The sequence below is a fragment of the Tachyglossus aculeatus genome, chromosome 9, assembly GCF_015852505.1.
Source record: "Tachyglossus aculeatus isolate mTacAcu1 chromosome 9, mTacAcu1.pri, whole genome shotgun sequence".
In the NCBI taxonomy this organism is placed as follows: Eukaryota; Metazoa; Chordata; class Mammalia; order Monotremata; family Tachyglossidae; genus Tachyglossus; species Tachyglossus aculeatus.
In genome coordinates, this window is record NC_052074.1 from 10331733 (window position 1) to 10354971 (window position 23239).

The window sequence follows — 23239 nt, forward strand, 5'->3', positions numbered from 1 at the left end:
AAGAAATATGGTTATGTAGGTAGGTACTTGTACTCCTATTTCTTGATTTTTTTGGAATTAGCTTTATCAAGCTGGAAAAATTATTTTCACTGGTCTCAGACAGACTTTAGGGAATTCATAAGTCAGGATAAAAGGCAAGTTTTTCTTTCTCTTTGGAACATCTTTCTGGGGTCCTCTTCCCTTCCTTCCCACCTTGGAGAAAGTGAAAATCCCAAACCATGATTGTAGATTGTTTATTCGGGAGAAGCCCCTTTGGAGGCAGTTTGGCTACTTGTGTTGGGTGAATAGTACAAAAGAAGATAAAATGGACTATAATGGAGGAAGGTATGACCCCTAGAATCTGACCTTTGACTTCCCTGCAAAGGCTTCTACAGAGTAAGGGACTTCATATTCTCTGATACTCTTATTTAAGTCTTTCGTTTCTTTGCGTAGTGGACTTATTTGCTTATTTCCAAGCAAAAACTATGGCCTAATATGACAACCTGAGTTGGATCCAAGATATCCTTTGGGAATTGGCTGGACAGTGAAGGCTTGTGCTTAATCCTGTTATTAGTCTTTGTTTTCCTTGGAAATGTTTATTTGGCCTCATATAAATATGATCAAAAAACTACAGGGAAATTTTCTTGAAAGTCATTTAACAGTAGTTGAAAAATAATTACAGTAACTACAGTGTCAATAATCTCCCAATGACCAGTCCCCACCATCTTATAGCTTATTTTGTCTGTCACCCCTACTGAATGTATGGTTCTTGAGGGTAGGAATCATGTCTACTAATTATATTGTACTCTCCCAAACAGTGTAGTGTTCTCATAAACTAAGAACTCTATAAATGATTGATTTTGTTTTTGTTAAGTAAATTTTTAATAGACTGTTTGATTTCAGCCATAATGCAAAGAAAACCAAACACATTCATATCCAAAGTTTAGGATCAATCACTAACATTTATTAATGTTAGTTAATAACTAACTAACATTAACACTAACACTAACATTAGGATCAATTCACTAGCATTTATTGAGTGCTTAGCAAAAGGTAATACAGGAAGGGTTATATAGATATTAAGGATCACACACATATCCCTTGAACCTTCTTCAACAACCTAGTCCTTTTCATCTATCTACTTCTTTCAAAGAGGAAAGCATTTTGAAATGATCAATGAGCTATCCATGGTTCGGAGAATCATGATTTGCAGAAGATGTTTGTGGTTGCTGATTTAGAATTAGCATTAGTGACTGAGAAGAGAGTGCAATAGGAATTTCATTCATTCAGTCGTATTTATTGAGTGCTTACTGTGTGCAGAGCACTGTACTAAGCGCTTGGGAAGTACAAATTGGCAACACATAGAGACAGTCCCTACCCAACAATGGGCTCACAGTCTAGAAGGGGGAGACAGACAACAAGACAAAACATGTGGTCAGGTGTCAAGTCATCAGAATAAATAGAAGTAAAAGCTAGATGCACATCATAGACAAAATAGAATAGTAAATATGTACAAGTAAAATAGAGTAATAAATCTGTACAAACATATATACAGGTGCTGTGCGGAGGGGAAGGAGGTAGGGCCGGGGAAATGGGGAGGGGGAGAGGAAAAAGGGGGCTCAGTCTGGGAAGGCCTCCTGGAGGAGGTGAGCTCTCAGTAGGGCTTTGAAGGGAGGAAGAGAGCTAGCTTGGCGGAGATGTGCAGAGGGAGGGCATTCCAGGCCAGGGGGAGGATGTGGGCGGGCGTCGGCGGCGGGACAGGCGAGAACGAGGCACAGTGAGAAGGTTAGCAGCAGAGGAGCGGAGGGTGCGGGCTGGGCTGGAGAAGGAGAGAAGGGAGGTGAGGTAGGAGGGGGCAAGGTGATGGGGAGCCTTGAAGCTGCGAGTGAAGAGTTTTTGCTTGATGCATAGGTTGACTGGTAGCCACTGGAGATTTTTGAGGGGGGGAGTAACATGCCCAGAGCGCTTCTGCACAAAGATGATCCGGGCAGCAGCGTGAAGTATAGGAATGCCAGATAAGAATTCTGGGGAATAGTCCAAAATAAACTCTGGAGTAGAGGAAGTGAAAATTGAGGTATGTAGCTGGTAAGAGTGTAAAAATGCACTGTAAACGAATGCATGATGTTATTTTACTAGTTTGTAATTATTTTTCCCTTGGTAGCAGCTCTAATAGAGGAGACAAATTCTTTAACCTATTTGCAAGTTTCTTAGAATGCTTAATAAATACTATTCCTTCATAGGGTATCCTTTAAAGGGGTTTTAAATTTATTAGTGAGAAAGTTAACGATGTGGACGCAAAATGTTAGTGGGGGAGTGTTGGTTAATTCCTAAAATTTAGGATAATAGAGGAAGGCTACCACCATCATGTAGTCTGTGAGAATGTTCTGTTGCTGCTTTTGTTGATGAAATACTGGGCTGGATTCTGAGCCTGGCCTAAACGTTAAATGCTGTTTTGTATGTTCTTCTGGGGCTACTTAAGGGACAGGAGCTTTATTTCTATTTGGCAGAGCATTTACATTCAAGAGCGTGGTCGTTTTATATAACTAATTAATTATGGTATTTGCTAAGCACTTTACTATGTGCCAAGCACTGTACTAAGCATTGGGGTAGATTACAAGATAGTTGGACACAGTTCCTATCCTACATCACACTCACAGTTTAAGTAGGAGGGATTAGGATTTAATCCCTTTTTTATAGATGAGGAAGGGGGAGGCACACAAAAGTTAAGTGATTTGCCCAAGGTCACACAGCAGCCAAGTGGCAGAGCTGGAATTAGAACCCAGGTCCTCTGACTCCCAGTCCTGTGCTCTTCCAGCTAGGTTATAATGCTTCCCTTTTGACTTCTGAGTCATAAAAGCTCTACTTCCAGTGACAAACCTGACAAGAGGTATTAAAATTCAAAAACAAAGAAAAAAAGGACCAATTTGCTCAGATTCAGAGACTCAGGAACTTTTGGAAACTCACTTGAAAAGAACTGTATTCAAAGGTTCGTTTGTTAACCAAGAAAAAGAAGTGAAACTAAACTTCAGATTAACTACTACATAGCAAACCTAAAAAGAGACTTGCGTGTGCTGCCAATAAATGAGGACAATTTTGTTTTTCCTTATACAATCCTTCCTCTCCCCACTCAAGCCTCAAGGAAGGCAATAGAGTAAAGCATTATTAGGGATGGGACAGAACAGCTTTTTTGCAAAATCTTCAAGTGTCTCAGGTGTTTCATAATGTGACTATTTCAAAGTACCGCAAGCTTAGTATTTAGATGGGTGAATACTTGGGTTTCTCAGATTAAACAAATGGACTGCTGCTGCATTAAGCAGAATTTAAATCCACTCAATTGGACCTACAATAAAAATGATAGTGAAGCAGAAAGGTACAGTCAAATGGATAATGCTCTCTATACAGCAGAAGCAGTTAGTGAGAGATTATAATAATCCCACTATTACAAGAAAAAGAAAATGTATCAATAGATGCAGCACAGCTTGGAGGAAAGAGGTCTTGGGTTCCAGTCTCAGTTCTGCCACTTGCCTGCTGTGTGACCTATAATATCTCTGGGCATTCAATGCCATTTCTCCTTTCTATTTAAACTGAATCCCATGTGGAGCAGGGACTATGTCTGACCTGATTATCATGTATCTGTCCCAGCACTAAGTACAGTGCTTGGTACAGAGTAAGCATTTAACAAGTACCATAATAATAATAATTATTATTACATGTTCCTCTCACTTGCCATCCAGGCAAGTTTTATGCTGTTGCCACCACCAGTGCTATCCAAGATCAGTTTCCTTTCCAGAACTCAGAGGGAACTCTTTGCTGCATATGTCACCATCTGAGGTAGAAAATTTTCTTTGATAGTGCTATGTTTCCTTAGAACAGTTTCCCCCTTCCTCCTCACCATGTTGTGATGGCTTTCTCTGGGCCCGAAAGCTGAATTCTAAATTAGAATTCAGTCTGGCCAATGTACGTTTGTATGTTTGTAGGTATGTTTGTCTCGAAGTGTTCCCGAATAAAGGGAATCCAGTTTTACAGTACCTAAAGACAAAAGTAAATAGTGACAAGCTGGCACTAGAATTTATAACCTCAAGTTCTATCTTTTGATATACCTGATTTAAAAAAAAGTTTTCCTGAATTAAAAAAACCCACTGTTATTGAGAATTCATTTGTTGATATAAGTAATGTTAGTAGGTATGTTGGAGGTGGAGCCATACCCTTGCTCATAATTTATCTTGGACTCCTAAGCTAACTCCTAAGGTTGTCTGTGTATGTATTAGCAAGGTTCTTAGCAATGGATGCACCCTTACAATAGTGCCATTTTAAGGAACTTTATCTACAGAGTTGGGAAATGGAGAAAAACCTTTTTGAGAAAAGCTGTCTTCTTTGCCATTTCAGAACACATTAAGGAATTGCATCAGGGTGATTTGTTTTAGATATAAGGAATAATGTCATGACAGTAGAATTTATTAATCAGTGGCACTGGTTAGCAGAGAAGGTAGCATGATCTTGAACACTGAAGATATTGTAAAAATAAGATAGCACCCACCTCTCTAGAATGATGGAAGTTCAGGCCTTCCTGAGGTAGAATGGACTACACTAGTTTTTGAATCAATCTATGGACTAGACTAGTTTTGAAATTTTTACAGACCCACAAATGGTGCATAATGTTTTCCAGCTTCAAAAATGTTGTAATAGTGAAGCAACTGTACTTCTGTATGTATTGTTGCTGTGGGCAACAGTTTCATTATTTATTAAATTAGCCCACGGCCTGATTTTCATTTAGGGTCAATCTGGTTTATTGTGGGTCTTGGTTTGTAATGATTTGCGTAGTTGTGGAGACAGAGTACTAGCTGGATGAGTCATTCTTTTGAACCAATACTGTCCTCATGCTTTTATTTACTTGTTATATACCTGCACAGATACTACCCACAGGTGACCCACCTGGATATACCTTAAACTTACAAAAAAAATAAGTCTCCTTCCTCTGCTCAAATCCCAACATTAATGCTGATTTTAATGTTAGTTCAGATAAGACTTCTTGCTGTCTTTAAGAAGGAAAAGATACAGTATAGATGTATTTTCTGTTCAGGACTTAAGTCTCTTGGCCAGGCAGCCACTGTTTAGTACAGTGTCCGGCACATAGTAAGTGCTTAACAAATGTCATTTATAACCCAAACATACACACAAAATAATAAAAAACAAAAAGCCTCCTTTCTCCCTTCACATCTAGCAAATTACTGCTCCCCTATATTTCTAGCCCCTCTGAAATCACATCTCCTTCAGGGGGCCTTTTCAAATTAATAGCTCAATCCTATTTACCTTTTTCCTTCCCACTCCATGCTGCCACTTTAGTACTACTTAAGCCTTTATATACTCACAAACCCCCACAGCACTTATATAATATATTTATCACCTATTACTTCTTTCTACCTCTAGTCAGTCAGTCATATTGAATGCTTACTATGTGCAGAGCACTCTACTAAGCATTTGGGAGAGTAATAATAACAATAACGATAGTGTTTCTTAAGCGCTTACTATGTGCCGAGCACTATTCTAAGCAGTGGGTTAGATACGAGATTATCAGATTGTCCCACATGGGGCTTACAGTCTTAATCCCCATTTTACAGATGAGGTAACTGAGGCACAAAGAAGTTAAGTGACTTTCCCAAAGTCACACAGCTGAGAAGTGGCAGAGCCAGAATTAGAACTCATGATGTCTGACTCCCAAGCCCATGCTCTTTCCATTAAGCCACACTGCTTCTTCGAGAAGTACAATAACAGAGTTGGTAGGCACGTTTTTTTGCCCACAATGAGCCAATTAATTTTAGTATCCCTCTTCCCCATATTGTAAATTCCTTAAAGTAATTCCTTGTAAAGTACAGGGATCATGTTTACTAGTCCTGTTGGACTCTCCTGATAATAAAAAGCACTTAGTCCACTGTTCTGCACAGAGTAGGCCCTCAATAAATACTGTATTAATTGATTGACCAGTTATCCTGATAGAGGTGGCAGTTCTTTTGTTCATTCAGTGTAGCTGACCCTATTCTATTTCAATCAATCACTGGTATTTATCAGGTGCTTACTATGTGTAGAGCACTGTATTAAATGCTTGGGGTGAGGAGGGGGAGGACAATGTAACAGAGTTACTAGACACTTTCCCTGTCCACAACAATTTATAGTCTAGAGGACTGTAATTTGAACCCAGTTTTCCAATCTTCAACTCTGTTGCATGTTCTCACAGATCTCACTAGATACATTGTAGATATATAGGCCCCTAGCACATGCCAGAAAGCCAGGAACTAAAACAAAAGACTGACTAAGGATAAGATCAGTGAGAGGGTTAGCAAATTAGAAGGAAACTAAGCAGGAAAAAGAATGGGTGAGTGAAATACATACAGAGGCTACGAATCAGTCATGAATGTAAAAAGGACAGTATTAAAAGTGCTGGGCCAGTTAATTTTTCAGTCCTGTGCCACTGCTGCCTACTCCTTTCTGACTCTGGTGCATCTCACTGCAACATCTAAAACCTGGAATTGGAGAATTTGTGCTACATAAAGATGTACTAGTCATCAGTCTGTATTCAAATAAGTATTAAAATACCATAGTCATTCAATGTAAAATGCCAAGCACCATTCAACATCCCTTACCTGTGAAAAGAACTGTCGTGGGATGGGCAGTGTGAGATGGGGTTCCCATCTGGGCCAGGAAGAAGGAAGTTTTCTGGATGCGCCTCCTCTGCTTGTGGACTTAAAGATAGGCCATCTAAAGCTGCTGTTAGCCTGTCCCCTCCATCTAATGGTCCCAGTAGCTCTGTGAAAAAATAGAAAGGATGGTTATTCTCTGTCCTTGAAACAAGAACATGGAATTTTAGAAAAATTCCCAATTGGCTGAAGTTAGCAGTTGAATAGGGGAGAAGATGGGCGTAAACATTTTTAAGAAGTTGGAGAGGATAGGTCCAGGTCACAAATAGAAGTGTTGGATTTTAAAATCAGGTGGGTGCTCTCCTCTCTGGAATCCTATTATTTTTCCTCAAAAATTGCTTGTGGGTCCAGCCCTTCCTCGGACTGTTGGAGACGGTGTATTTTCAGGAAGGCTATAATCTGTTAGATTTGGGGGAGGAGGGAGTCCAAAGTGGGGTAACAGCATGGGCGAGTGGATGGAGGTGGGAAGAATTGAGAGCAAAGCAGTGTATATATTCAATTTTATTATGAATCCACCTTGAAAATATTTGTTTGCCTCCCTCATTACAATGAAAATTTATTGTGGGCACATCTTATGCTCTACAGCACTTATGTACATATCTAAAAATTACATATTATAAATTATTTATATTAGTGTCTGTCTCCTCCTTTAGACTGTAAGCTTGCTATAGGCAGGGAACATGTCTACCAACTCTGTTGTACTGTTTTTCTCCCAAGCATGCAGTAAGTACAGTGCTCTGCTCATTTGGGAGAGTACAGTATAATGTTTCTGCAGTATTGCCTACGAACTTCAGTAGGTGGTCAATAAATACTACTATTACTACTACTCTAGAGAATATGTCAAAGTCTTAGTCCCTACTTTCTTTAAAATCCTTTATAATTCTCACTTGTCAACAAAGTGGGCTGAACGCTAAAGGACTTAGAGGTAAGTAGAGTCCCTTAAACTAATTACAGATTAAACAGGCTTTTCCAGCTAAGAACTATTTGCAAAGATTTTCAGAATCTTATTTTTCTTGGAAAAGGGAAGGACAGCATCAAATTACATTTCATTATTATCATTAAATATTCACTGAGCATTTCACAAAGTCACCTTCTGGAGAGGCCTTTCCTCCTGTGAATAGAAGTCCACAAGTGTAGAGTTTTGCAGTTAGTGTTCTCAAGTCTTCCAAAATTGGCTAGAGCTATTAGCAGAAGTCTAATGACCCCGTGTCTAACTTTAAAACAGAAGTACCGTGTTGCAGTCAGCAGTGCACATGCTCTGAACAGGATGGACTTTTATGGGGAGAAAGGGAGAACCTAAAAAGAATCTAAACTAACTCATCCCAGCTGAGTTATCTAGCTGATGGGTTGATTATCCTGGGAGAAGTCAGTGGATTTGTAGGTGTGCTTCTAAAATACAGAGAAAAATGATTAGTTTACAAGGGTTTAAACTTTAAACAGTGGTCTACCCCTGCTCTGTGACTGTGATATGAGTTCAAGATCATTAGCACATTATTTTATTTGTGAGTAGTAGGTAATAGTAGTAGTTTGGCACTTTGCTGTTCCCATATCATCCATTCTGCCACGTTGCCAACCAGCAATACTGAATTACGATGTGATGTTTTACTACTAGGTGATTGACTGTATTGAATAGGGAGAGAAGCAGGTAGACTAGAAGTAACTTTTAAAAGATGTACAATGAGGCTAGTTTCCTACAGAGTTTCAGAGCAGTGTGTTATTAGGAAATGATAATGGCATAACCCACAGCTTAGTAGGTTGCAGTTGGGAATAGCGACTTCAGGAAGATTGTAACATTTGGGGGCATATGGTTCCATATCCAGCAAAGAGCAAACACAAGTCTCTCCTCGGATATTTGTAAGCTCTTTGTATGTAGTGTGTCTCATGCTCCTGTTGTACTTTCTCAAGAGCTTAATATCAGTTTAATTGTATTTATTGAGCACTGACTGTATGCAGAGCACTGAACTAAGCACTTGGGATAGTGGGCACTTAATAAATACCATCACTATTACTACTCAACTACTACTCAACGTATAAAGTGTGGTAGGAATTTAGCTACACCTATCAGTGCAAATAAATTCACCTTCAGTATGCGTCCTTGAACATGAGTGATATCTTTATATATGTGTAATTAGTGCCAAATTTTTAATGTGAACTAAAACTAAGGAAAAACTGGTTCTGATTTTTGGAACAATAGCATATAAATTGACCATTCTGATTCTCCATCCGTGGGCAGAGGTATTAGTGCAAAGGGGAGAATACTAGCAATACTTTTAATTTCTGTGATTACTTGGGTTGGCAGTGTGATCTAAAGAGCACTGTTCCTAGTTCCAGTTTTGCTGTTGGCCAGCATGTAGCCATGGGCAAGTCACTTAACCACTCTGGACCTCTGTTTCCTCTGTAAAATATGGATAAAATAAATTGTGAGCCTGGGAGGGACAAAGATGGTGTCCAGTATGATAACCTCGTATTTACCCCAAGTGTTTAGCACATAGTAAGTTCTTAATAAATGCTCTCATATGCCAGTAGGTTATGGGAGAAAAATACTGTGATGGTTGAGTAAAAATCCTTTATGTGATCTCTGTTCATCTGTGGCACTTTTCTTGTAGTATTTCAGGTCAACTGTCCTCCACATTTTTAAAGGCAAGAAAATATTGGTATATCACATTGTGTTGGGAAAAGGTGTAATAAATTTGAAAAAATTGATTTGAAAGCTTAAACGGTAGTTCTACCCCTCAAACCCACATATTTGAACACAGAACCCCTTAAAGTTTCCGGGAATCAAATTTATTATTCCTTGTTATATCTCTAATAATAATAAAGGCATTTATTAAGCACTTACTGTGTGCAAAGCACTGTTCTAAGCTCTGGGATATTACTGGCTTTGTGCCTTTAAACCATTTCTATTCTCAAATCCCTACCACAGGATTTTCAGAGATAAAACGTATTTCATGGCATGCAATCACACGGAAGAATGAAAATCCTTTATAATATTGTTTGTAAAATTGACAGCTCTACTTAGCAGAAGCCATTAAAATATTTACAAAGTAGCAGCTGCTGCTGTAAAAATACAGATTTTTGGAAGCATAAAAATAAACGAGTTTAAGTACAAGATAAGCCATTTGACGACTTTGTGAGCTCTGCAGGGTACGTATGGCCAATTCTGTACAAGCTGATGTTTATAGAGTAATTGTCGTGGCAACGTGCTACCCAAGGGGAACACCAGAAGCCTTTTAAATCCTGAAGAATTTACGTAGAATTTTTGATGATAATCTTTGGAAAAATTCTGCGTGGAAAAATTTCATTCATTAAATTCCATGGAAGAGGTATAAAGTGTTTTTTTGCCAGATTCAAAGTTTTATTCCATTTTGTTCCAAATAATAGGCAGATAGTTCTAACTGTCCTTAAAAGCAAGTCAGCATTCTGAAGAAACAAATTAGAAAAAGTGAATTCAACGCAAATAATCAAATCAGCTGATTTATCAATCTCATCTGCTTTACTTTTATGTTGCATTGCACATTATTGTTTTTCCTCATCCTATGTGTATAGACAACTCTGACAGAGGATAATAATAATGGAATTTGTTAAGCGCTTACTATGTGCCAAGCCCTGTTCAAAGAGCTGGAGTAGATACAGGGTAATCACATGGGGCTCACACTTTTAATCCCCATTTTACAGATGAGGTAACTGAGGTACAGAGAAGTTAAGTGACTTGCCCAAGGTCACAAAGCAGACAAGTGGCAGAGCCGGGATTAGAAGTCATGTCCTCTAAGGATATTGCAGTAAGAGCACTAATCTTTAATTGCTTCCAGAAAAGCCCAAGTATTTTCCTTCAGCATAATCTTGACTAGTTTATTCCAGTGAGTTGCTCAAACCTCTTTTAACTGCTATAAACAATGTTATCAAAGTGTCACCCTAACATCAGACCTCATAGGCCAAAAACTTGCATGTACATTGACTGTTTCTTTCCTACTCCTCAAGCTGTCCACTGAAATCCTGTTTCTCAGTTGCTTCAACCAAAACACTAATCCTTCCCACCATCTTTAGTCAGGTACTCACACTCCACCCAAGTGCTTTAATCCTTTCTCAGGTACTCACATTCCACCCAAGTGCTTTAATACTTTCTCTTATGGTTCCACTTTCCCTCAAGTAGTAGTAATAGTATTTATTAAGCTCTCACTGTGTGCAGAGCACTATACTGAGGTACAAGAAAATACTGCACAGGTGGAAATGACACGGTCCCTGTCCCTTGGGGAGTGACACCTATCCATTTGTATGCTTTGGGGGCCGTTGAAAGTGAGTGGAACTTAAAGGTTTTTGAAAGATTGAAGATTGGTGGAAAGGAAGGCAACAGGGGTTTTGGTGGTTACTGAGAAAATGAAGGGAGGAATTGGCAGGGAGGGAAAGAAGTGATACTTGATGGTAGCTGATGATTTATTTTATGATTTAATTTGATATGGTAGAAAAAGGATGCCAGATTACCATCCTTTTGTGGTAATTTGTGTCTGTTGGCATTTTGAAACCAATCAAGGTTTAAGCTGCTAGGTGGAATTTGTTCCCGTAACGTGTATTGCTAATGGGTGATGGACAATTCTGTGGGATTGTCTATAGAAGGAAGCAAAGGGAGATACTTTTTTGATATATCTCCCTCTGTTAGAACAGTAAAAGGTTATGGATAGAGCTGTGCTTTACATAATTCTTTATATTAGCATGCACAAAATTTTATTTTAATAAAATATCTTACATGTAATTGAATAGGCAAAATCCCTGCTTCCTCAACATCTTATGTCTTGGATAAATTACACACTATTATAATTTACAGTGCACTCTGTACTATTCCAAAACACGAGGGGATACCGGCCGTGCTTTCATTGGGAAACAGATGCCAGCAGAAACGGGAAAACAAAGATACATGTTATTGCCTGTATTTCTATGTCATCACATGCCACTTGGAATGAAGGCATGCCTTTAGTACAGAGGGAGGTCCGTGACAGCACCTTCCTAAGCCTATAGACTAAAGTTTACCTGGAAATAATTTGCCGTCTTTCGAAGAAGCTTTATAGATTTATAGTACTACTTGGGTTTAAATGAGAAGTTCTTATAGAATTATTTCTAGTTACCATTACTATTTAGTGTTCCAATAACTCAGTATTTTCTGAAACATGAGCCACCACAATACAGCTATGGAATGACAGGTCATCTGGAGCAAGCAGATTCCAGAGTTTAGTAACTAAAAAGGATTGGAGCATCCCTTATTCTAATTTAATACATTTCAGGAATTAGGACATTTAGAATAATCCAAGTGGTGTCACATCTAAAAATCTGAATCAATTTTGTTACTCTCTTTTGTCATCTCAGTAAATACTGGTGAAGCAATGTTTTAGCTGTAGTCACGCACTCCATAACTAGGGAAATGCATATATTTGATTTCTGCCAAATACCAGCACTGAAGATGGCATATACCATGTGAGTAATTTAATAGTTCAAGAGTTTCAATTTTTGCTTTGCTCCAATTTTATATTCTAAATAGACATCCTTATTTTGAATTTTTGTAGTGGTCATTTTAGGGTCATTTAGATGAGGAATTTTGGAACCTATTCTTCTCAATCAATCACATTGACTGAGTGCTTGCTGTGTGCAGAGCATTGCACTGAGGGAGGCGTGAGGAAAGGGAGCAAATCCAAGAGCAAGGGCAATGCAGAAGGGAATGGAAGAAGAGGAAATGAAGGCTTCTTGGAGGAGATGTGCCTTCAATAAGGCTCTGAACGTAGGGAGAGTATTTGTTAGATATGAAGAGGGAGGGAGTTCCAGGCCACCATCAGGATGTGGGTGAGAGGTTGGTGCTGAGATAGACGGGATCGAGGGACAGTGATTAGGTTGGAATTAGAAGAGCAAAGTGTGTGGGCTGGGTTGCCGTGGGAGAGCAGTGAGGTAAGGTAGGAGCAGGCAAGGAGATGAGAAGCTTTAAAAAGCCCACGGTAAGGAGGTTTCTGTTTGAGGCAGAGGTGGATGGGCAACCACTGGAGGTTCTTGAGTAGTGGGGAAACATGGGGATTAAACATATAAATCTCCTGATTTATACATACTGTTGTATTAATGGTAGTCCATGAAAAAAATTGTATCTTTTCAGGGATCAAATATAAATGCCTGGCTTTTTTTCAGAAGTATCCCCAAGATCACACCACATATTTATGGGGGTGCAGCATCAACCCAGATTTTACAGAAAACATCCTTCAAGTAGTAAACTTAAACACTGTAGTCTGAAAAAAAAAGTTGTATTACAGTGACCAAAAGGCAAAGGCACATCAAATATGCAAATGCTACAGGGACAGTCTTTATGGGTGGGTGAGGTGGATGGAACTGTCACTTCTGTGTCATTCTTCCCAAGCTTCACTTGCACCCATCAGTGGAATCACTTTAAAATACAGTGGGCAACAATCCATTTTTTATTAGGACCGTATTTTTTTTAAATTTTCCAAAAAGTAATTCCTAGTCTGCACCACAAAACATGTGGGTTCTGCTTCATTTCTTAATAGTTAAGTATGAAGATTGTCAGCCTTAAAGAGGTTAAGTGCTGTTGTATTTCTGATGTGCACGTCTAAGTTTTTTTAATGGTATTTGTTAAGCGCTTACTACTTGCACTGGGGTAGATACAGCCTCATCAGGTTGGACACAGTCCATGTCCCACCGGGGCCTCACAGTCTTACTTCCCATTTTACAGATGAGGTAACTGAGGCAGAGAGAAGTGAAATGACTTGCCCAGGGTCAAACAGCAGACAAGTCATGGAGCTGGGATTAGAACCCAGATCCTTCTGACTCCTTGAACTGTGCTCTATCCACTAACCACACTGCTTCTCTGAATGCTAATTCCTACCTGCGGTAGTCTAGGAGTGGAGATATGGGGTAGGCTTTTTATTCTTTTAGCTAGTATGGGAAGGTCTTGACCCGAGGGTCCTGATACCTGGGGTCAGGTTGGATTAACATAAAACCAAACCTGTTGACGTTGGACTAGACGTCAATGCCTTTTTAAGGGCAGGGCTCTATATCAACTGTAATTAGAGTTGCCTATCTGTAGTTAGGTATATCACTTCAGTTTCTACATGTGGTATTAAACATGCTTACTAAACATGGTTTTCTAAATTGGAATTCTGATGATGAGGTAAAGCCATTGTTTTAATATTCTCAGTATGCTCTTCAATGAAACAGAGGTCTCAAATTCTGAAGCTGCCTGAGCTAAGCCCTCTGGCGTTGCATGGGGGAAAATATGTTAACATATACAAATTACCACTAATATTTAGTGTGAGACATCTTTACTTCCAAAATTCTTATGGACCTGAAATATGCACCATCAGAATATAATGGATTTGGGTTCCATTAGAACAGATATGAACTCATGATTAACAATTTTTCAAAAAGATCATCGGAAATTGTTTACAGGATATATTAATCTCTGAAAGTTCACTCTGTGCCGGAGTGTGGCAGGTAAAACTTGAAACTCTGAACATCGGGTGGTGATGTTATTTACTGAGCATCCACTGGGTGCATATGGAGTACTAAGTGCTTAGGAAAAAGCAACAGCAGCATGCGACACTTTCCCTGTCAACAGGGAGCTTACACTCATACAAAGAGAGCATTTGAAATGAGGAAATTGTACCAAGGATTACTTTTTAACAATGGTGTTTACTACAGGGCCAGAACTAGTAAAATCTAGTATTTCAAAATGTTAATAATTGCAATTCAAAATTTCTTAAATGAGGATAAAGTTTGTGCTTCAGGAATTTATATAAAATATGTCCATAAGGTAAAATTAGTCATTCTGGCCTTTAAGGGCCATTCAATAAAATGCCTAAATGTGCATTTAATTATCTGTTAGAAAATATAATTACTCCTCATTTAAACTGTTACTCTTCCGGAGCTGTAATTTAAACCCATACTGTTATCAAGTTTAGCAATATAATGTCTGGTTTTGTTATTATATATTACAATGCTGGTTTTTATATGCAAAAACCAGACATTGTAATATATAATATATGTACACACACTCTAGCATGTATTTTATTGTGATATTTGTGAACTTTATCAAATAGTTAATGGTCATTTTATATCTACTCAAGAAGTTTAAAGAAGTAATTCAGTTTTCAACAACTTGGTGGCATGTTTTTGGCGTGGTATATAGACAGTGGTTGAAACTGAAGCTATAAAAATAAAGACCTGGGAGACCCTTCTGATTATTGTATTTACCCAACAAAACCCACGGTATTTCAAATGAAATGTGATTTCAAGTTCTTGAATTATACCATCAACGTTTTGGCCATAGTGAAAGATAGCTTAAAGTTGTGCATTAGTCTCAGAATGCTACCTATCAAGAAATTAAAAGACTGAAGAAGTGATCTGCTCATAAAAAAGTGTTGTTATGCCAGTAATGTTAATGTTAATTCATGAAACCAGGTTGATAGTAAAATTGCATTCAATTTAAACCTGCAATTTAAACTTCTGGGAATTTTTTTTCCTACATTAAAATATTTCCACCGCAAAACTTCCATCCTAGGGTAAATGGAGAGGGTAAAGTGTCAAATCGTGCTGGGACAAATGATTAATGGACCAATGCACACATTGAAGGGTTTAGCTGGAAAAAAAAAAAGAAGACTGAAATCTGAACTGTTTGCTCTTCCTTTCTTGTTACTTCAGAACTGATTTGGACTTAAACACTCAAACCTAGAGGTGTTTAAATAGTCTTGCTTGTCAACTGAATAGGCTTCAACAGTCATGGACCAAGATGTACTTGAACCAGAAGAGATAGCCACGATGCCCATATTTGAATCCTGAGGTACAGCCAAACCCACCTGAAACCCTTAAGGCTGTTTTCCTAAGGCATGAAAAATTAATTGCTCAGCACTGATTTATTAAAGCAATTTACAATGAATGCACCGCACCTCAAATTTAAGCGTTGCTCTGAATTCAACTGATGATGCCTGGTCAGAGGACTGAAACTTTTAATGATCGACCTGGGAGTAAACCAATTCCTTGGATTATCAAGATGTTAAATTTGGAACATGCAAATCACAGTCCAGTTGACAAAAGCCCATTTCTTTAGTTAAAATATAGAAATGCTAAACAATGTTTAAACGAACACAAGCTGTAAATAGGTTACTCATAAACAAAAGTTATTTTGTTTTCTAATCATCAGATTATGCAATTTCTCAGTTATTTAAAGAAACATAATATACTCTGGTTTTAAAAAAATGGAATTCCAGCACTATATTTTGCAGTGCATTCTCACAAAATGCTAAGGAACCACAATGTTGTGCATTCAGTAAGTGCTTAAAGGATATTATTACTACTACTTTCATTATATTAAAATTCTGGAGTGATCATGTAGCACCCTTCACACCTCTAATGACAACTTACTGACTGTACCTTGGTCTCATATACTTTGCTGCTGAGCCCTTGGCCTGGAACTCCCTCCACCTTTAATACCACAGACCACCACTCTCCTCATCTTCAAAGTCGTATTAAAATCATACCTCCTCGAGGAGGACTTCTCCAATTAAGCTCCTTTCTCCTACTCCCTCGCCCTTCTGCATCGCCTGTGCACTTGGATCTGTACCCTTGAAGCACTTGATATTTACCCCACCCTCAGTCCCAAACACTCTATATTGTATTCTCCCAAGCACTAAGTACAGTACTCTGCACATAGGTAGTGCTCAATAAAGACCACTGATTGAATGATATTAACATTTATTTTAAATTTTCATTTTGGGATACTATAATTTAAATTGAAAACTTATTTCACTTGTCTAAAACTAAGCAAATGAAATGTAACTTTTGGTTATTTTTCACTTGACTAATCTAAATAAATCAGTAACCTGTAACGAACCTATTTCAGTGAATTAATAAATCATTGTTATATAAACATCACATATATATATATATATATATATATATACCTTAATCATTATAAATCTTACCCTCCACTACTAGGGTTTATTATTCAGTTTTTGCTAGATAAATCGTATTATGAGACAAATAAGAAGACTTTTCTAAACTTACCTTTAGGCATTAGAACATAAAAGAAGTTGGGTTATTATAATATGACTTGTTTTAAACATCACTATAGTACCTTGAATGACAGTTTACAATTTACAAGAAGGGTGTGGCTAATAAAGTCACTGAAGCAGACATAAGCATAGGTTTTCTCTGATACACACTTATGGCCTGTCACTCATTCTCTCAGAAGCTGTACTGCACAGGCATGCCAACATCACATTCTATGGGGGCTTGTGCCCAAGGCCTTTACAGGACCCTGCAACCCTATAAACATCTGAACAACTCTAGATGAAGGGGCTGAAGTATTCAAATTGAGATTTTTTTTTCTTCTGCAGATTAACATGAACTTCTAATTTTTTTTAAAGTAATTAAGATATATGTTAAGAACACTACAGAGTTCTAAGACATCCTTTTCTCATTTCTGCTATTTTCTCAACTGTCATTTCAACTCATTAAATTCAGAAAATACTTAAAATTAGATGAAGAGCTTTATTTAAAGACTGTTTTTATTAAGGTGGCTCTCAATTGGGCTAGCCGTTGTTTGCCTGGCATTCCCACTGAGGAAAGCATCCCCGTCTACTCAGCAGCCACGGAAAGGAGCACATTCTTGCATGCTGAGGCCCTGACAATGTGATTTCTACTTCTTCCTGGAAACTCTTCCACCACCATGGTGAAAGTCCATTTCCTGAAGGCGTAGAGAGGTCAGTGACCGCCAAACGTGGTGAAGGGAGGTCCTGATAATCTAGCCAAACTAACGCAGTAAGAGCAGCATGGAGACCCTGTAGTTTAGAGGAGTGGGAATGTCACCAAGAAGCCCGCTGTGACACTTCCCACCCCCTGCTGCCACAGTTGAAAACTCCTTACCCAGCAGGAGCACAAGTCTCCTTTGCCACTGAGTCAGCTAGGAAGAAGAATAGCCCAGTGGCCTAAATGACAGAGAGTTACCCAGAGTTTTGAGGGATGAAGCATCTAGGATGTCATGTGAGTGTGTGTGTGAGAGAGAGAAGCTGAAAAAGACAACAGTTGAGGACAGGGACAGATAGCATATGAGGGGAAATTAAGAGGAACGAGGGAAAGGAACAGGAAGGAACAGGGACAAGGGGTAGGGCTGCAAGGCCACGAAGAGGGGAAAGGACACAGTTACAAAAGATTACAGGGCAGAGAGGAACATAAAATGGTGGGTAAAAAGAAGAATGAAGAAAGGTAGCAAGAGGGCACAAAGGGGACAGAGGATAGAAGGTAGTTAATGTAGAGAGGAAAAGACAGACCAACAGAAAAGTTGAGGGACATGGGTAAAAAGAGGAGAGTAAAAAGAGGAGAGTAGCATGAGAGGAATGACACAGAAAGAATTCAGGAAAAAAGGGAAGGGGAAGAGGCGAAGTGAGTAGAAAATTATACCTGCAAAGAAGAGATTTTTCCATTAGCTGGTTTTAAGTTCCTAAGCTTTCAGTTTTAACTGGTTTTCTGCATTTGCTCACTGAGAAATAGTCACTGAGGACTATTCTTCTCCCCTCGAATACTGTATCAAATAATTGCATCAACTTTTAGACTTTTAACAAAATTTGTTTAATTACAAATTGGAAAATGGTCTTACAAAAAACAGGACAAATTGTAATAGGGACCAAAGCAAGATAATATCCAGCGCACCCCCCCCCCCCCCAAAAAAAAAAGTCCTGTCACCAGGATTCTACAGCAGAAAAACCCTGGGAATTAGAGTTGAGTGTAAACTGAATGAGTCATCAGTGTAGTCCATTTAAAAAAGCCAACAAATGACTGCAGTGTACGAGCAGAAGAATGACTTGCAATGCCAGTGTAATTCTTCTGTTACACTACACAGTAGGTCAACCCTCATTAGAATATTCAGTCCAGTTTTGATCACTGAACTTTAAAAAGGCTGCAGAGACACTGGAGAGAGTTCAGAGAATAGTGACCAAAATGATTAAAGAGTTGGAAAATAGACCTATGATGAAAGTTAAAGGAACTGGGATTATTTAACCTGGAGAAGAAAAGGTTAAGGTGCGTCTGATAATTGTTCTCAGTTACCGTCATTAAATAGTATTTCTTGAATGCCTACTTTATACAGTACATGAAAAGGATACAGACCAGGTATTTTTGTTATCCACAGAGGACAGAGCAAGAGAAAAATGACAAAATGAAAGCAGGAGTAAGGACAATTGATTAGGAAAAAAAAAGGACTGTTAAGGTGATGAAACCTGAAGTAGGTTATCTAGAGCAATGGCCTAATAGAAGACATACAATCTAATCCCAGATCTACTACTTGCCTGCTTTGTGACCTTGGGGTAAACCACTTAAATCTCTGTGCCTCAGTTTCCTTGTTAGTAAAGTGTGGATAAAATCCCTGCTCTCTCCTCCTCTTAGACAGCCTCTTGTGTGAGGCTGTGTATGATCTGATTATCCATATTTACTCCAGTGCTGTGCACATAAAGTGCTTAATAAAGTCCATCATTAGAGGAAATGTCTCTCCCAACTCTGTTGTATTCTCCCAAGCACGTAGTACAGTGTCCTGCACAAAGTAAGTGCTCAATAAATACCATTAATTGATAGATAACAATCTGTCCTGGAAAGTTTAGGGTTTAAATCCTGAAGTCTCTCTCAGTTTCTGTACTCTACAAATTCAGTCTAGTGACAAATCTTTTCTGAAAAGGTTTAGCAATGGCACTGCAGATGTTTTTGAAAATGCAGAAGAAAGGGATAAAGAGAACAAGATGATGTTCCGGGGGGGAAATGGGAAATCTTGAATACCATAATTTCTGATATTCTTTTGCCACTACTAATTGTATCCTTGTTATTCCTCCTACTTCCCTCTCTTTGTAAATATTTATGCAGGGACCATGTCTTTTGCTTCTGGCGTACTAAAGTATGTAGTGCAATTCTCTATGCATAGGAGGTGCTGAGTAAATTCTGCTGCTCACCTTCCTGTGAGTGTCCCTTTCAACACCTTTCTCATTTGTCAACCTGGGCAGCCCACCACTTCTTGTTGTGGAAGAGTGTGGCCTAGTGGAAAGAGCACAGGGCTGGAAGGCAGGAGACTCTGGTTTTATTCCCAACTCCATCACTTTCCTGCTGGGTGACCTTGGACAAGTCACTTAAGTTTATTGTGCCTCAGTTTTCTCATCTGTAAGAGAGCCCATTCCCCCTCTCTCTTACTGTGTGCCCTGTGTGGGGCAAGGAATGTGGCAGATACAGTTATATTGTATCTACCCCCCTGCTTACTTAGGACAGTGCTTGGCAAATACCACTAATTATTATTATTATTATTATTAGCTGGGTTGCTGGTCTCCCTGCAAGCCTCTCCTCCCTTTAGTCTTGTGCCACTTGCCGTTAAATGTTGATTAGAACCCCTAATTTCTCTTCTCAAAAACCTCCAATGCCTACACATTTCTTTTTGCATAAAACAAAAACTTCTAATCACTGGCTTCAAGGCTTTCCACCAGCTGTCTCCTTACTCTCCATTTCTCCTGCTAAGCTTCAGCTATTTGTCTTTGCTTCTCTCCAGAAGACCTCACTGAACCTCATTTGCAGAAGCAGCGTGGCTCAATGGAAAGAGCACGGGCTTTGGAGTCAGAGGTCATGGGTTCGAATTCCGGCTCCATCACATGTCCGCTGTGTGACCTTGGGCAAGTCACTTAACTTCTCTGAGCCTCAGTTACCTCATCTGTAAAATGGGGATTAAGACTGTGAGCCCCACGTGGGACAACCTGATCACTTTGTAGCCCCCCAGCACTTAGAACAGTGCTTTGCACATAGTAAGTGCTTAACAAATGCCAACATTATTATTATTATTATTTGCACTACTTCCATCTGTGATTCATTGCTCATGCCTCTTCCCATCTATGGCCTTCTCTCCCTCCTAGCAAATCTATCCCACTCAATCCCTCCATGCCTTCAAAATCCTTCTAAAAAGTAACCTCTTCCAAGAGGCATTCCCTAACCCTATCAGCCTTCTAAGCAACCATGAATCTATCTGCTCATGTGTTAATTTTTAAATTGCTTGTGGTTTATTATCATTTGAATCTATTTTGTTGTTGTTGATTTTATATATATATATATATATATATATATATATATATTTATATATATATATATATATATCTCAATTTGCAGCCATTTTTCTCCCTCTTTAGATTGTAAGATCCTTGAGAACAGGACTTTTATATTTACTGGATATTTCCCAAATACACAGTATTGGGTTGTATCCATAGTAGACACTCAATAAAGGCCATTTATAGTGATGATAGAAGGAAAGAGCACATTGATTGCACTGTTACTCCAAAATGAAAATAAGCTTCTATTCAGTGTTACAAGATGAAATGTAAATAAAATCACACCAAAGCAATAGAGAGATCATAGGAGAAATTGGAAAATATATTGTAGTGGTATATTAACGTTTCAAAATTACACTGAGAACAAAAGACTTAGGCTATTAGAAAAAGATACCCTTGGTGTAACTTTGATAGGGTAACTTTTAATACTAAAAGAAAAATAATGATCCCTTTTCTTCCCTTTTATTTTCATATTCCACTCAATTTGCTACATTAGAGGCCAAGTATTTCAATTATTTCAATCTTTCCCACTTGAATTCTGAATTAGGTCATTTTGATAGAATGCCATCCATTTAGATATATTGGGTTTTCCCTAGCCCATCTGTTTTTCTTCCCTTGCCCCAAACTTCAGATTGTTGAATGCCACTATTCTGCTGTCCCTCATTCTTTCTCATCCTCCTAGATTATTTTTTTCCTCTTCCTCCTAAATGATTCTTTTTTTTGATTATGTTATCAGAACATCGGCAGTCCAAGCAATGGCTCAGGGACAGCACTGTTTGAGGAAAACAGCCTAGTTGTTCTGGTTTCACACCCACCAAGGTTAGTGGTTTTCTGCTTCATTACTGCCCTCCAGCAAGATCAAATTTGGAAACACTAAATTCAGATGGGCAGATAGGGACAGTTGGAGAACAACAGGAACATCCCCATTGATAGGCTACTGCAGCTGCATCAAATAAATGTCTTATTGACCACCTTCTTAATAGGGCTCACAAAACCCAAATCAGTCAATCATATTTCTTATGTGCTTCCTGTGTGTGTAATAAGCGCTTGGGAGAGTACCATATAATTGAGCTGGTAGGCATGTTGCTTGCCCACAATGAGCTTACAGTCTAGAGGAACCAGTTTTGAAACTACCAGAGTCCAAGGTGGGGCCAGACTACAGTACAGGAGTTTTGGGAAGAATCCAGTGAGCCAGAGTCCATATGGGCCAGTCTGGGTCATTACTGCCTCCCAAAAGCCATTTATTTGTCTTAGAGAAAATGATGAGCTGCTTGAAGCCAGTTAAATGTCTTGTGCTTTCATTTCACCCCCACATCCCTACCACCCCCCGCTTCCCAAAAGTCCCTTCCTAAGAGTGCGCACTAGGATTTTTCCATCATTATTTTGGAGCCAGTCTGGTCCTGATCTTAGGTGACATTCTTTTCTTAAAGGGTTAACATAAAGGACTGAAAGCTTGTTAACTGCTGGAAGCTAGTTTGCATAATAAGGATTTACTGTACCGTAGCACTGCACATAATGGGCTGGGGAGCATAATGTTCATAATGGACATAGCAGATGTTATACTTCGGTGTATTGCTATTGGGGTAGATTGAAAATGCAACATAGCACACAGCCTCAGGATTTGGCAAGCGTAGTCACTGATCACCCTCAATTGACACCACACCCTGGATATTCCTTGATCTTGCTATTAGAAAATCTCCTTGGAACTGAGATTTAAAATATTGGTGGTTTCCCAGAACATTACAAGCTTCTTTCTTATGCCAGTATTTTTCTTTTTTTTGAGTTCTTGCTCATGTTTCCTTCTAGCATCCTATGACTTTTGGCCTAGTGGGGAGCACATGGATCTGAGAATAGGAAGAAAAAGATTCAAATGGCAGCTCCGTCTCTGGCCTAATGAGTGATCTCACGCAAGTAACTTAACTCTCCCTCTCAGTCTCTTCATATGTAAAATGAGGATAAATGTGTCTCTCTTTACATCATAAGGAGCTTGGGAGGAGGCTGTAACAAAAAGTGCTGTATAAATCAAAGTATAATCATCATTATGCTGATTATTCAACAGTTTTTTCAGACCTTGTCCCTCGTGCTCATCCAGGTTGTTTTTTAGCCCCTTCCCTTGGCTCCAGGTTGGGAGCCCTTGATGTGTGGGAAGAGTAGTACTAAGCCCTTCTTCAGAAGTGAAAGTTATAACAGTCCATTCTTAGACCTTTCCTAAAAGGTACAAAAGGTGACTGAAAGCCCCAGACTAAGCAATGTGGGCTAGTGGAAAGAGCATGGGCCTGGGAATCAGAGGACCTGGGTTCTGGTCCTCCCTTTGCCACTTGTCTGCCGTGTGACCTTGCCTTAGTTATTTCATTTGTAAAATGGGGGTTAAGTTCTCCTACTTCCAGATTAGACTGTGAGCCCCACGCACCGTAGGGACTGTGTCCAACCTGATTATCTTGTGTCTACCCTAGCGCTTGG

General features: G+C 39.0%; 1 protein-coding gene across 6 annotated transcripts in view; it reads right to left on the reverse strand.

Moving 5' to 3' along the window:
* LOC119932442 (WD repeat containing planar cell polarity effector) overlaps nucleotides 1-23239 on the reverse strand; it is a 158807-nt gene that overhangs the window by 12247 nt on the left and 123321 nt on the right. For all 6 annotated transcript variants that reach the window (XM_038751631.1, XM_038751630.1, XM_038751629.1 and 3 more), the window contains one exon: nucleotides 6618-6780. In XM_038751631.1, the coding sequence (XP_038607559.1) occupies nucleotides 6618-6780 (163 nt within the window). The remainder of the gene's footprint in view (nucleotides 1-6617; nucleotides 6781-23239) is intronic.